Genomic DNA, 15,565 nt, shown 5'->3' on the forward strand with positions numbered 1-15,565 from the left:
TTTTTTTTCCCCCCATGCAGACACAGAATAACAATTCTCTTTGCAGCGCTTGAGCCAATTGTTTCATATTGTAGGAGATCATTCAGTGATCTGCTTTCTAGAGGAGTTGTAGATCTCACGTTTAAAAAAAAAAAAAAAAGTGAAGAAAAATGAGTTGGAGAGAGGAAAGGGGGAAAACATTAATGGGATACTATTAATATATAGTAATTATGTTCTTGTTAATCTTCCTTAATCTTTCTGTTCTCAGTGTTACGTTCTAAAGATCAATTACACTTTAAAATGTTCTTTTTCTAAATATATTAATTTAAGGGTTTTTTTTCCCCCAATTCTGTTTCTAATATTGCTGGGTTTTGCCTGAATGTCATTGCAGTAGCTAGGTCTTTAAATCTGTATTTGCAGATGGCAGCCAGCAACTGTGCATGCTAAGTGAAGATCTTTCTTTATTGCTTCCTAGCTTAGACCTTTCTGATCCCATTTCTATGGAGATCATCTCATTGGAGATAGTATAAGGGAATTTTAAAAACTTTTAAAACTATTTTATTTTTACCAGTCAGCTTGTTTCCATGGAAATGGGATCAAAAAGATTGTCAGTAGCTAACAGTTGAAAGTGAGAAATCACTTGCAGATTTCAGGAGATGACTCCCAGCTGAGCGCTGCAAATACTGCTTTCCAAAACAAGTAGTAAACTTATTTCATAAAAATAGCAATAACAGAAGAAACAATTAAAATATCAGGAAAACATCATTTGCTCTTTTTTTTCCCTCCGTGGGAGTCAGGATTATACAAATGCTTATTTAACTGTTCTTGGGTACATGCGGTACCTGTACAAGCTCGTACCTTTCTTCAGACTGTTTCTTCGGAGAGCTGCAGTTTTATAAAACGCTGTAGTCCATCCCTTTTCTATTAGGGATCTGACCTGTTCCAAGTGTACATCTGAAAGATGAGGGATATACATCTGGAAAATCATATCGCTGATTTTCAAATGCTGGCCTACTTTTCTACGTAAGAAAAAACGGACAGTTACCTTTCCTAAATTACCTAGCCCTCTGAATGCAAAAGAGTATAATAGATCTCTTTAGCATGACCCTTATGCACCTTATGTCTTGACGTGGAAAGGAAATCTTTCTTTTGTTGCCAGATAGGTTATAAGGTTTATGACCTTCGAGGACTTACCTTTACAGATGTTTCTTAGAAGGGAGTCAAATCCAGACAGTGACTGAAGATGGGTTTTGTTCCCCAGTTTCTTGTCCCATCTTTGTTTCGAGGTACAACTTTTTCCTATAATTCTTCCCCATCATGGAAAGCTGATATTTATCTGTATGTATTTTGCTCAGCAACAAAAGATCAGTGTAGAATATTTTACCCAGAGATCCTATTGTGGCTACTTAATATCAGTATGAATATCCAAATGTATTGCATAGTGAGTCTACACAACCTTTTCTTATTCAGAACCTGAATGAACTAGGGTACACTGGTTAGGTACATGTGAGCACAGAATCCTTGATTTTTTTAAAGAACAGCTAATTAACCTGTGAGTAGAATAAAAAGGAGAGAAAGAGAAAGAAACTTTCCAATTTAGAAGACAAATACAGCAAAATCCATAAGGTCGGAGAGTTTCTTTCATTCCTTAAACCCCTGACTAAGGGCTTGGGCCTAAGGATAACCAGCGCCTCTGTCCTTTTCTTTAAATGAAGTAAAAGGAGCCTTGAACTGTTCAAGACACCGAAGCTGCCACCCTAAGGTTACCAAGCTACTGCTGGGGTCGGTGCCTGAGTAACTCCTATCTGAGATTATGAATCCACTATTAATTCATCAATCAATGTGACAACTCGTGGGAAAGGTGACTGTCACTGTAGGTGGAGTTATCTCGATTTCAACCCGTTACAAGTTAGACATTTTCAATTCCCTCATGTAACTTAGCCCTGTTAATCAGAAAAAGCTTCTTAAGTTTAATATAAAAAATAAAATATTGTGATGAATCCTTGGAGCACGAACGGGGCTGCCGTTAAACAGCGAGGCTCTGCTTGACCTTGATTCAAAGCAAATGGCGAACTAGAGATTGTGAGTGTGGGAAGTGAAAGGCTCTTTGTCGAGTGGCAGGATGGAGAAAAGCCTGCAGCACGGATCTGCATATGGGAAAAGATACGTTATTTCCAGCGCTTGCACAGTGCCTTTGCTTCTCTCTGCTTCCCAAACACAGTACCTGGGATGGGAAGTCAAAGAATAGTTTTGCCATTGCAGCGGGAACATAACAGTGTTAATTCCAGTGCCTCTGCAGAGGGCCGAAGGATGAAGAGCGGGGATAGGTTAAGGTCCTTGCACTCCTTGTTCTGCACTCTTTCCCAGACGTTCCCTGTTTTGTATGGTAGGTCCTTGGTAAATCGTTCCAGTTGTCAATTTAGCATATCTTTTCTTTAAGCAGCACAATCTGACTACAGTAAGGCCAGGAAAGGCCTCAGCTTAAGGTCCAACCATACTTTAAAGATAATAGTGAAGATTCATAATTTATTGAAATAATTCTGGTCTCCTCGGAGAAGTTATGTCTACTTCCGTCAGACTGAAACTGGCCTGCTATATGTACTTTTCTTTGGAATGACAGCATTACAATATTTTCCTGTGAGAAAGTAACGTATTTAGAAGTAATGCGTAACATATGAAGTGCAATCTTTTTTGTAGTGCTCACGGTGGATAAAACCTTCATTGGTACAACCTACTAAATTGTAGTAGTTCTCCATGATTTTGTGAATCTGAGTGTAGTGTTAAATTTAAAATAAAATACAAAAAACAAGAAAGGGAAAACTGAAAAGAATGTGTTTATATATAGTTGGTACAAGAGAGAAATTGTGTTGTTTGTGCTTTATAGTGTTCTCTATACAGCTGTTAAATATTATTGAAGCTCTAAAATGAAACAAGTTGTAAAGTAGTTTGTAGAGAAATGAAAACATCTCAGATTAAGTAAAATCTTAGAATGGTTTGTTGTCTATGTCATATTTTGTATTTGAATGTAACAAGTAACGTGTAAATCTTTTTTTCTCCCAATCTTCAAATTCCATATTCCTCTCTTTCAAAGACATTTACTCCTCATTTATGCCACATGTGAGAGTAAGATATAACCTTTTTTCTGCCCTCCTGTTAATTACAAGGTTAGAGCAGAATTTTGCAACCTTTTCTACAAAATGTGGTGACATTTCTTCATCAGAAGCCTGGGAGCTCCTGTAAGAATTAGCTGTATGCTTCTGCTTCCATTTCCATCAGTGTTATCAGAGGTTTGCCTTGTATGAAAGGAGAGCGGTCTAAAACCGCGAAAGTGTGCGTTGAAGTGGACTGCCAAAAGTCTCAGTTTGAAGGAGTCTGAAGCATCAGCTTGTCTAAAGCAGGCAAGTTCTGTGAACTTCCATGAATGTCAAGTTAGGTATTTGGGGAGGAGCTACCACGTTCCACGTGCAAGCATCGCCATAAGATACTTGTTTGCTTGATTTTAAGGCTTTAGAGAAGAACAGTTTTGTGTAACAAAAGTGTTTTAAAAATACTTGAGAAATTAGGAGCTATAATATGAAATATACACAAACTAAAACCAGTGTGTGTTTGGTGAATTGTTCAGCTTCTTTGCTGTCTGCATTGAACTCAGTATTTCCAGGCTGTTTTTGTTAGAAAAAGAATGCAACACTTGAATGTAAATGCAAAATAAAAACAGATAGTATTTGACTCTGGAAGACCATGTCATTGCTAGAGATTATCACAGATTCAGAGTTCTGTCAGACTTTTGATCCAAGTTATATTGATATTGTGGGTCAGTAGAACTCGCTTCTTTTGTACTTGATATCCAAGAATAGTAATTAAGACCACATACCAGCAGACTCAGAGCTATATTTATAAGCATACTGTATACAGTATATCTCAGTACAATCGTTAGCAGCAAACTTAAGGGCTCTAATTCCGAAGTTCATATCAGAATATCAGTTCAAAGTGAATATTTAAATATGTATGTAGAGAATCTTACAGTGTGGGGAGGATATATTGGAAATAACATTTTTTTTTTTTTTTTTTTTAAGAGACAGAGGCTTTTTTGCTGTAAGCTTGTTTATTCCGATTCTGAAGATTAATCACCAGTTTAAAAAAAAAGTATTGTCATCCCACCTGCTACATTTTTATTCTGATTATTGCCTTTTGTAAGACACCCCTCTGGAGCTTACAGCACATCTCATTTTAATGTGGTTTGATGCACAAATGAACTTGGACAACACTCTGTACTCCTGTTTGTTTTTTCTAAATCTACATTGCAGTTATTTCTGTCATGCTTAAATTTATATTATCTGCTTTAGATATGAGGAGAAAGGTGGTATGTCCTTGGCTCATGTGACAGATATCTCAGTAAGCAAAATAGGTATTGGTGGGCTGAGAGACTTCTTGTTTGTTTTTATTTCTTAAGCAGCCTCTTCTTGCATTTTCTGTCCTGTTTAAAGGCTTGGAGCTATGAATTTTAATTGTGCTTCTTCTAAAATCCTTTGTTGCTGGGGAATTTTTAATCTGTTCAGGCTGCGTGGGTTTGTGTTTGGCAAAAGGAAGAGGCCTGGCCCACCAGAACCTGGAAGTCTCCTTTTCTGTTCCCAAAGCCAAAATCTACTTGGGACATTGCATGTTGTTTGCTACAGGGTAGCTTTTCACCATAGTTCTGAATCTGATTTGGGGGCCACGGCGCAGAGACGGGTCCTGTGCTAACTAGTCCTTTGCTGTACAATTTTGGCTAAATCTGCATTCGTTCTGGTCTTGCAATTCATGCTGAAGTAGCAGCTTTTCCCCTAACTGAACATGTACCATACTCTCAGAGGTCAGAAGCCCTTGGCAGTGTAAGACTCTCCGAAGAGCCCGCAATGTGTTTGCCAAGCCTGCGCGCTATAGTCTGGCTATCATATAAAAAGTATATTTCATGGTTTTAACCTAGCAGGAAGATGCTGCCCTTTCCACTCTTGCTGTGATAGGAAGAGTTCCCAACGGTGAGCTTACCCTATTTTTTTGCATAGTTCTCAGATCCGCTTTGTGGTCAGTAGGAATCCCAGCCCTGCCGCTGGCATCTGACTGCGTGGGCAATTCCTTTTTCCACGTGAAATCCAACCGTCATTTAAAATGAAACTTTTTCAGGCTGATGGAGCCACAAGTTAGTTTCTGCTACTTCTACCATGACTGGTCTGTAGAATCCTAAAGAAAAAGATACCTTTTCTTTTTTTTTTTTTTTTGCTCTTAACAATCACAAAACAAAGCTGTCTCGTTTTGTATATATTTTAAGTGTTCATATGGGCCTGAAGAGTAACCTGATGCCTGGGGAACTTTTCTGAAAGTGAAGACCTGCCTCCTAATTGATATCTTAATCTATTTCCACAGAAAAAGGTGAACAAATAAATCTTTAAAACAAATGAGGCTTATGCTCCTAAATGGTGATTAGTATTTTTGCTTACAAATGGTAAAGTGAGTTTGTACTTTGTGTGTTTTTTGAGCCTGGTAGGCCATGAGCCAAGGACACTTACTTCACAATAGTGATATAATAGGCACTATGAATATTCAGACTCTCCAGTAGTCAAAATGCATCTTTGGGATATATAACTCGACAACATTTAAAAGAAGTATTGATGCTATGTGTAATAGAGTAGCCGAATTTGGAGTTGAGGTATCATAGGCTAACAGTATTTGAATTCATGTTTGAACAATGACATGTAAGGTCCTAGACCTGTTATTGTACTCAAAATTGCATATTGTCTATAATTTGATCAAGTGCTTTGACATTAACGTATGGTATGTAATTAATGCAAAATTTTAAATTTACATGCATAGAGGATTTAACCAAGGTAACTTCAAATTTGAGAAAGTTAGTAAGAGCCAAAATACTCCATAAACTTCTTTATTTCTAACTACTTATTCAGTTTAAAGTGTCTTTTTAACAAATTAACATGCAAATAATTTTAAGTGAATGTGTTACTATTGCAAGTATGCTAAACCATAAACGTTTAATAGTATATGTTTTGATGTTCTATAGCATTAAAATGAAGTAGTCTGGCATTTTGAGTGATATTTATGAACAAGTGTTTGGCTTATTGGTGCATTGGTATACATGTAGGATGCTGTATGAGAATAGCCTGTCTTAAAGGGCACGCTGGAACTTCTTGTGGCGTATACAACCCTTAGACGCAGAACTGCAGTTAATGGTGTGTTTTCATGAGAAAACCTACATGTCTAATTCTGTATTGATTTTCGGAGTCCTTAGTGGAAAATTGACTCAATTTTATTGAAGTTATTCTGGGCAGCTGGTAATCCTTTAGAGTTGCAGATTGTGTAGTAAGTTAAGCATTTGACAAGTCTTTCATGTATAGCGTATGGATAATTTTTCATAGATTCAGGTTTTTGAGAGCTTCCACATAGGAATTTCAGTCAAAAGCTGTTAAGAAAATTTCTTGACATTGGTATAAAACTCGAAAAACAATTTCCTCCTTCACCTCCAAACTGTAAGAAAGAATTAAAATGGGCAACAAAAATGACATGATGCCTGTGGTAGATGCTTTTTCTTTTTTGAGAGGAAATAAATGTAGTGCAGACCCCAAAGAGCCAGAAATGTAACAGTTACGTAGTCAATGCAGTTAAATGTCTCTAGAGCCATTGTGTAGCCTAAGACAGCCTGCACCTGTATCTCAGACCTACCAAAGCAGAGTGGCTGCATTGTCCGTGCTCTGGGAATTGCTCAGCCGACTGCCGTGCAGCCAGCCCAGGAGCATGTCGGATAGGACTGTCCGAGCAGTCCTTCCGCATAGGTGATTGCATCAAGTGCCCAAGAATGTTCTCAGGCTTATTAAATTTACTAATATAGACGTGGCCGGTGTTTTCCTCTCCCACTGAAGCTGCATTGGTTAAAGACTTTTTTACTAATAGAAATTTATTAGAAATTTCTGTTTCACTAATAGAAAATTTTTATTAGGGATTCTGAAATGCAAACTGTTATACTTTTCTGTAGTTGATGCATGCTTCTTATTACTGTCTTTCCTCTAACCGTTAAGTAACATAGTTTAATTTTATTAAGTCAGTTAGACTTTAGGTGAACATACACGTGTGTGCATACTTGGGCTCTGTGTATGTGATATTCTTGTTGTTGTTGTTTTCAAACCATTTATTTTCTTTTCAGTGGGATGCCATAACTGAAATGGATGAACACAATCGTCCCATTCATACTTACCAGGTATGTAACGTGATGGAACCAAACCAAAACAACTGGCTTCGAACAAACTGGATCTCCCGTGATGCTGCGCAGAAAATTTATGTGGAAATGAAGTTTACTCTGAGGGACTGCAACAGTATTCCGTGGGTACTGGGAACTTGCAAGGAAACTTTTAACCTCTACTACATGGAGTCAGATGAGTCGCATGGAGTAAAATTCAAGCCAAACCAGTATACCAAAATTGATACTATTGCAGCTGATGAGAGCTTTACCCAGATGGACTTGGGTGACCGTATTCTTAAACTCAACACAGAAGTTCGTGAGGTTGGGCCAATAAACAAGAAAGGATTTTATCTTGCTTTTCAGGACATTGGAGCGTGCATTGCTTTGGTCTCAGTCCGTGTTTATTACAAAAAGTGCCCTTTCACAGTCCGTAACTTGGCTATGTTTCCTGATACTATTCCAAGGGTTGATTCTTCCTCGTTGGTGGAAGTACGGGGCTCCTGTGTGAAGAGCGCTGAGGAACGCGATACTCCCAAATTGTACTGTGGAGCAGATGGGGATTGGCTTGTGCCTCTTGGACGATGCATCTGCAGTGTAGGATATGAAGAAGTGGATGGTTCCTGCCATGGTAAGAAAAGAGCATTTAATAGAAATCGTATTATGATGTTATATGAGCAGCAAAATAATCTGATGGGATATTGGAAATACCACATCACACTTTCAAGGAATGCTTGAAAGCAGAAATAAGCAAGGCCATTTAAAGTTATGATATTGCTGGTTTCTAAGAAAACCTTTAGTTGCTAAAGGTGACCTTTACTTTATCTAACTACAGATGCCTACAATGCAAATGTCTACAGATCAGCTAGTCATCTTGACTCCTATAGTCGATGGAAATAAGTGTGCCTTTCAGGGCAGTGAAGACAGTGATACGCTGTGATAGACAGGCCTAGAGGCACAGTGAAGTGCCTCTGACCTATCTTAAACACATATCTTAGGATGAGATAAGCAGTGACTGAAAAATGCCTATTTTTTTCCATATTCCTATAAAGGGAATCTAGTCAGTTAATTCTAACAGATCTTTCCTGTAGACGGATAGAGACAGAGGAGATGAATTCACCCGAAGAGACAGTACCATGATCTATGCTGCTGTAAAACAGAAGGTTTTAAGTGCCTCCATGAGTAACATGCGTTTTAATGTAGTAGAAAATCAGTAGGCCTGAAGTTCAATTACAGAAGTTTGAGCCTCTGTTTAGAATTAATGCAAAAGGTTAAAATCAAGAGTATTCAAAATTGTTTCATCTCAGTATGAGTAATGCTATGTAACTAGTACTGGTGTTTCATAAAAAATGACGCAAGAGTATGGCAAGCTAGACTGTTTATTAATCAAGTGTCAGTACATCAGAGTTAGTTGCTGAATGTTGTTTGCCACCTTCTTATATCTTCGAGAAATGTCTACTTTACGAAAGCTGTACTTTGTGATTTCTTTTCAAAAACTTTTGGAGAGACCACGCTGTGTGCTGGTATATATAGAACAACATAGCATTGCACCTTGTCAATTTGGCAGAGAATTAATGAGATGTTTCAAGTCAAGGTAGCAACTTGAAGCTGACTACAAAGGGAATATATTTGTCTTTCCTCATCAGGAAAACATCCATAGATAGGGCAGTGGACACATGCAGGAGCAAAAAACATGTCTTCTGCAGAATCCACATGTTGTTCTGTTTCATCAGCTCTGTCTGTGCCACTCTTAACAGAGGTCGTGTTTGTGGAACTTTGAGCATTGGACTTAATGCTCACGCGGGAATTCAGATTACTTCAACTTCTGTGCTGTTCAGAACATGAATGCAAAGCTAAAACTTCACAAATTCTGTGCTATGCTTGGATTACTTTGTGGATTCAATTTGACACTAATATCTGTAGAGAGCGTGCCTGCTAAGACTCATTTTCCGCCTGTCAGGACCTTTGGAAAGGTAACATTTATTTAATCATAAAAGGCGTGCAGCTTCTCATGCTGCAGAGTTTCCTGGTAGTTAATTCTTTTGTCAGCTTCAGAAATCACCAGTCTACTAAAGAACAAATGTCTACTTTTTATATTCTTTTTTTTTTAGTTTACTTTGTATAACAGTTTCATATGGATTTAAGAAGGAGGTGTCTCTTCTCTCTAGTCACGGGTTGTAAAGAAAGCCTCGCTAGCCACTGAGGTATCTGTCTGCTTTAGTTCAACATCTGACTTGTAGCAAAAAGGAAGGCTAAGGGTCCATCTCCATAAATTACACAAATGATATGGCTACTGTCCACATTTTTTATTGAGAGCTCCTGAGTTTTGATCTTAGGCAAGCTATACGGCAGCCATGGATAGTATGGAGCATTGAAAGCACGCTATTATCATCAAAAAATAATGTTCACTTATTCTGTTGTCTGATCCTGGTGGCATAAAATATCAAAATATACTCACTGCTAAGACGCATTCTTGACAGTACCATTACTGGAAGTCGGTATAATCATCTGCATAAGGTCAAAAGGTTTCTCTCTTAATGGGATAAGGATTTTCTTCAGGACGGTAATGCTCAATGGATTTCTGTCCATTATGTGAGTCATGCTCCAGAACCGTACGTAAGGAACATAGCCAGTAGCCAAAGCCTGCAAGACTTGACAGAAAAGCTTTCTGCAATACGTTGGCTCTATTCACTTGTTCATTTGGCAGTGCAGTTGGTTACTGAACAGGTACCTCCTAAATGAAATGCCTGAGGTCATGAGTATTTGCGTGTTCTTATCCATTTCCTATAAGAGTAAGAAATTGTTTTAGAAGGTCATAATCTAACAGAGCTTGTGTGAGATCGCTTTCAGAGGTGTCTGGTTACTGCACATTTGTTTATATTAGTTATCTTCATTGTGTGTTAATATTCGTTCTACTTTTCCTGACTGTTTCTCAAAGTATTTGTGTCGTATTCCTTCCTGTGTGTCATGCTAAAGATAAGCCCAGTTACATAATATACTTTCAAAATGGAACAGCAACAACTTGATTCCATTTTCACTAATACCCGCTCTCCAATTTTTGTGCTTTTTTTTTTTTAAAACAGTGTGAATATTTGAGGATTGTGCACTGAATTGAGATTGTCAGATAAGTTGGTACCAGTCCCTCCAAAAAGCCGTAATGTCCTATTTTGAGGCTTTGCTTCTAAGATAAGATGTGAAAGAAATTTAGTTAAAAAGATTTGCTACTTGTCAGTACATCTGCACCAGCTCTTTCATGCCTCTTAAACGTTTAAACATTTAAACATTGCTTATTTGCTATGAAAAAACTGAAGAATTTACATTTCAGTTTATTTTCATAGAAACAAGAAGAAAGGGAGAGGAGAGAAACATTGCTACGTTCTGGTCATCTATGAAAACCTTACATGTACTGAACGCAATCCTTAGGTTTTCTCTGTTTTTCTCCCCTACCACCTTCCACCTCCCAATCCCCCAAACCTGAAACCTTTTTGTTGTTGGCATTCCATCGTCAATATGTTGGAGGTATTCAATGTCACCCTGTCCGTGCTCCTCAGACTCTGTAACATACTGGATAGGCTGGAAAAGTAAGAGAAAAGTCAAGCTAATTGGTTACTGCCTTCCAATTGGAACTAATCAAAACTGTTCAGTAACTTTTCTTCTTCTCCATCAAAATAACTCTCAGTAACAATATTGTGTTCTGAAATCTGTTCTGATGAGGAATTGGTGGTGGGCAGGGTATAGGCTAGTACTTGAATATTTTTCCTACTTGCAAAGGGAGTCAAATTCTAAATTGTGCCCCAGCTCATGGCTCCGTGGGGATTAATAAGCTCTTCATGACAAATACAGCTTATCTGCAACAAAATTTTAAAGATACATTTCTGTTTTGATATTTGTGGAGATAAGCACTCTCTATCCATAAAGTACCGTACCACGCTGTGTAAAGAATGATATAGTGCGTTGCTTGCTCATAGTTTCACAAAGCAGCAAAAAAGGGGAATGAAAAGAATTTGGTCAGGTTTTTTTTGAGCAGTTAAAATCATGGGGCAGCAAGTAAAGTAAATCTTGGCAAAGGAAAACAACCTACCCAGCAACATTTGTTATTTCAAAATTTGTTGGCTCTGTCTGCATTTCCAGAGGCTTATGATGGTTTCTTCATCTGCTTGTGAGCCTACTGGTTTTCTCTATTCACTTGTATTTGGTTTTAAGAACATTATTTCAGAATGAAAGTTTGAGGAGAAGAGTTGGCAATTGGATTAAAATATCCATATTTATTAAATGTATACCTGAATGTGTCTAGAAGAGTTCAGAGACCCACTGATAGAGACTTACTCATTGATTTCAGAAGTATCCTGGTTTACTGAAGTCAATAGCCAAAGTCACGTTGACTGCAAGAGGTTTGGGATTATTCGTGTATCCTGTATGTATGTTAAGGGTATAACTTGAAAAGATACCATCTTTTCTGAGTTAACTGTGTAACAGTCTGTCTCTTTTTGACTTGAATCTACTTTTGAGATAGCACCAACATTCCGCCTTTCCTTTGGCTCCTTACGCATTTGTAAATAAGTTAGTACCAGTGATTTGGCAACACTAACAGTGCATAGCTCTAATAGGAGCTCTAATAGCTTCAGTAGATCACTGGTACCAGCCCCATTCCCATGTGAGCTAGTCATAGTATAAAAGAGGGAGATGCTGCACAGGATTCTGATGCGCATGAGCTGTAAGTATGAAGCTCAAAGCAATATTTTCTTGTAATTTTCTTCAAGACAGAAGTCATGCTGAATTGCACATATGCATAATGTGCAGGTCATATCAGGGTTCCTCACACAAGAATTAAAACTCATAACTCGGAACAAAAGGCTGCTTCTGAGTTGTGAGGTAGGGAAGATAAAAATTGTACTGGCTATAGTTGATCGTGAAAGGAGTAAGAATGGATTTGACAGGCATCTACAATGCAATACGATAAATGGATATTTTGGGAAATAAAACAAGCGGGTGGTTCATGAATACAAAATATGAAACACGTTAAGTGACACTGCCGGAAAACATGAATTACGTTAACCTCTGCAAAGTCCATTCTGTTACTGCACTTCCTGCTTATGTTAGTCACATGATATAAACTTGACTACAACAGTTCTCTTTTAAGTATAATATACCACTTATTGGGTGACTCTTAACTGAAAGCTGATTCTTAAATTCAACTAACTTTTGGTAAATCAGTAGTTAAGGTTATTAATTAACTATGGAGAAAATTTGAATTTTATATATAGCTATCCTGGAACTTATTCTGGAGCCTCAACCGATCAAACATCATGTAGAGATGTATTTTAATTTTAAAATTTGATTGTTCCCGAGGAATATTCGGGGGGGGGGGGGGGGGGGGACAAAAACAAAAGAAATCAGTGTGTGGCATGATGGATAAAATTTTTAAAATGTAGAATAACAAGCACTGACAGACAGCCTCATCTGCTTTATTTTAATTAAAATTCCAGTGAGAAATGGGAACGGAAAGCTCAAACTCTTTGAACTAGAATTGACTGAATAACATTGGCTAGGGATGCTAATGTTTGAATATCTTTAAAACTTGATTAATTGAAATTTTTTTTCCGCTATTCAGTAATCTGAATTGTGTTAATATTTCAGCATTACGAACTTTTGCCTTTGCCGCCTTTCTTCAGCTGTTTCTTCTGATTCATTTAGAAAGCATTTTCATTTTATAAATATGAACTAATCCCTGCCCTTGTACACATACATAGAGCTTGTCTTTGTTACTGGGAAGTATTCTGCTCACTAAGGAGTCGTCTTACAAACCCTAGTGAACTATGATATGGCAGTGTGCCTGCTTGCTAAAACCAAACAAAAAGTCACGCTACAGTCATAGTTTAGCTATTTCTCTGCTGGCATGAGAAAAGCAAAATACACTTGTGGTGGAATGATGGGAGGTTTCCTGATGGTTACAGAGATGTGATATTGCATAAGGTTTCTCTTTTTTTCTCCGAGTATTTACTTACTCATTAGATCTGTTGTTCTTGCCAGCCTGTATGCGCTGAAGGAATCTATGTAAAGGAAAAATACAGACAGGTTTAGACCTTTTTTTTTTTTTTTTTTTTTTTTTTTTTTAAGGCAAGCTAAGAAAACTAAATCTTAACTTAGAAGACTGTAAATTATCTTCTTAGAAAGAAGATCTTTCCAATAAGTTCTTCCTGCAGCAGAACCCTGCGCTGGAATAGACCCTTACAATAAAGGATGCAATTCTTTATGAACTCTTTTGGATAGCTGGAGGTAAGAATTTGTCAGGGAGGCTGGAGAAGTGCAGGGCAGAGATGACCTACTGACTGTTCTTTCCCCGTTGTGAAATGGGGCAGGTGCAGAAGATGCTGGGAGTTGCTGCAGCTAAGCAGCCCCATTAGCTAATGCGGCGCGTCTCCTACAGTGCCTTAGGTGGCTTTCTCGCAGAAATAACTTGCTTGGCAGTTTTGAGTACCTTTTTCCTTTCAAAATATAGAGCAGACAAATAGGATGAGTGGCAATACAAGATTTACAAGTTCAAATAAAAACTAACTTCTAACTGAGATCTAATTTTGCGCCTAAGTCCAGGTTGAAAGGTAAATATCATTGCAGTGTTCACATGCAGCAACATTGTGCAGAAAGCCAGTGCCAATCTCTGAAATGAGCAGGAGGGAAGACGTGTAGGAGGATGCATAGAGGAAGTGCTAGATGTGACATGAAAGACGTCAAATGTGCGATCAGGTATAGTGATATACCTGACAATGTTAACTCCACAGTTATTCTTTGCTATCCTTTTTCAGGATAGCAGACATAAAAACATGTATACATATATATGCATATACTTTTATATATCTATATATGTAATACACACAGAAATGTAAAATATATTTACTAAAGAAATATTTACTAATGGATTATTTTTCATAACTTATGTGAGTTTGAAGAGCTTTACAGTTTGCTGTTTTCAATTGAAGTACTTAAGATTTCTGTGATTTTTTTTTTTTTAAGTGATATATAATTTTCACAGGAAAACCCTCTCGTGTAAAGCTACACAAGCATAGTAACTGTATGTTTTTAACTCAAATGCTAAACATAGATAAAATGGTACTGCAATTTGATAGTTCCGTTTTTAAGGTGGGCCACTAAGTAGAGAGTGTTTTTTATAAGCCAAGACTGTACGTTAAAAAAGTAGGAATTATGGTAATAGCAATTCTAGATAATAGTATAGAAAAGCAGTTGATAATGACTTGCTCAAAGCTGCTGAATGTACTTAACTACAGATGACTTCTAGCATAGTGCCAAAAATTGGACTTAACTCAAAAACTGTATAGCTTAGAAATAAGAGCAGATATACAGTAGACTATATTTAACTTATCTGTTGTTGGCGGGGAAAGAGGCATTATAAACACTACTGTGTGGCACCTTTATTTACATACGTACTATTTTTAATACTTACATGCCAGGTTATATGCAAAGTCATTCCACAGTGTATCTTTTTTTCATTTGCACTGTTCTTTTTCTGCTTGCACATGGCTTATCCTTTTTGTCCATCGAACTTGCAATTAGTGTGGTTAAAAATAGCACTGTTGCTTAGGTCAGGTAGGAGGAAAACTTTGTGGGGTGTCTGTGATGTTAGTACCATCAGAAAAAACAACTGACCATGTTCTTAGTTACTTGGACTAGTCCGAAGGGGTCTGATTTTGCTGTATTCGATCACTTTGCTGTCTCTTTCTCACAGTTTCTTAGGTTGGTGTGAGGGCTTTCATAAGTATTTAAAAGGATGTGTTTGTGCCCTTTCTTGCACAGTAGATACCTGGTTTGTTCCTGCAAAATTGCAAAGATAGATATATAAATAGATACATTAAAAAATTTGTAGCACATTGGTATCTTTGCAGTGTCTTAAAACTGAGAGGGTATCTCTTTAAGTTTATTACTGGAATTAATTGTTTTTTATTTCACTGCAGCAGAAAGAAGTACCAAAGGGTACCTGTTTTCTATGACTACCTGGATTAGTAGTGAGAAAAATCTGAACCCTCTATAAACGCATATTGTAGTTCACATCCAACCCTCTTTACTTAATTTGCAGCCATCCTCAGATTTGTTCATCTAAATAAATTGGAGCACAGTGAACTTGACAAAATAGCTGGAAAGGCTTTGCAGAAGTGGGAATTTAAAACATAACAAAACTTCTGTTGTTTAATTTTATGTGTCAGTGAAGTGCACAGATATGAAATGAGCAAAAGTTGTCTGCACAATGACTTATCTTGTAATATTTCAAGCAAATGAGGAACCTTCTAGGAGCCGCCATGACCTGGATTCTAGCATATTTCATTATAAAAACACAAATGGAAGCCTTGATTTTTC

The 15,565-nt window shown here is 37.4% G+C and overlaps 1 protein-coding gene across 6 annotated transcripts in view; it reads left to right on the forward strand.

Moving 5' to 3' along the window:
* Positions 1 to 15,565, forward strand: part of EPHA6 (EPH receptor A6) — a 536,080-nt gene that overhangs the window by 127,856 nt on the left and 392,659 nt on the right. For all 6 annotated transcript variants that reach the window (XM_068909229.1, XM_068909219.1, XM_068909191.1 and 3 more), the window contains exon 3: positions 7,166 to 7,829. In XM_068909229.1, the coding sequence (XP_068765330.1) occupies positions 7,166 to 7,829 (664 nt within the window). The remainder of the gene's footprint in view (positions 1 to 7,165; positions 7,830 to 15,565) is intronic.

Source organism: Struthio camelus, chromosome 1 (genome assembly GCF_040807025.1).
Source record: "Struthio camelus isolate bStrCam1 chromosome 1, bStrCam1.hap1, whole genome shotgun sequence".
NCBI classification, from domain to species: Eukaryota; Metazoa; Chordata; class Aves; order Struthioniformes; family Struthionidae; genus Struthio; species Struthio camelus.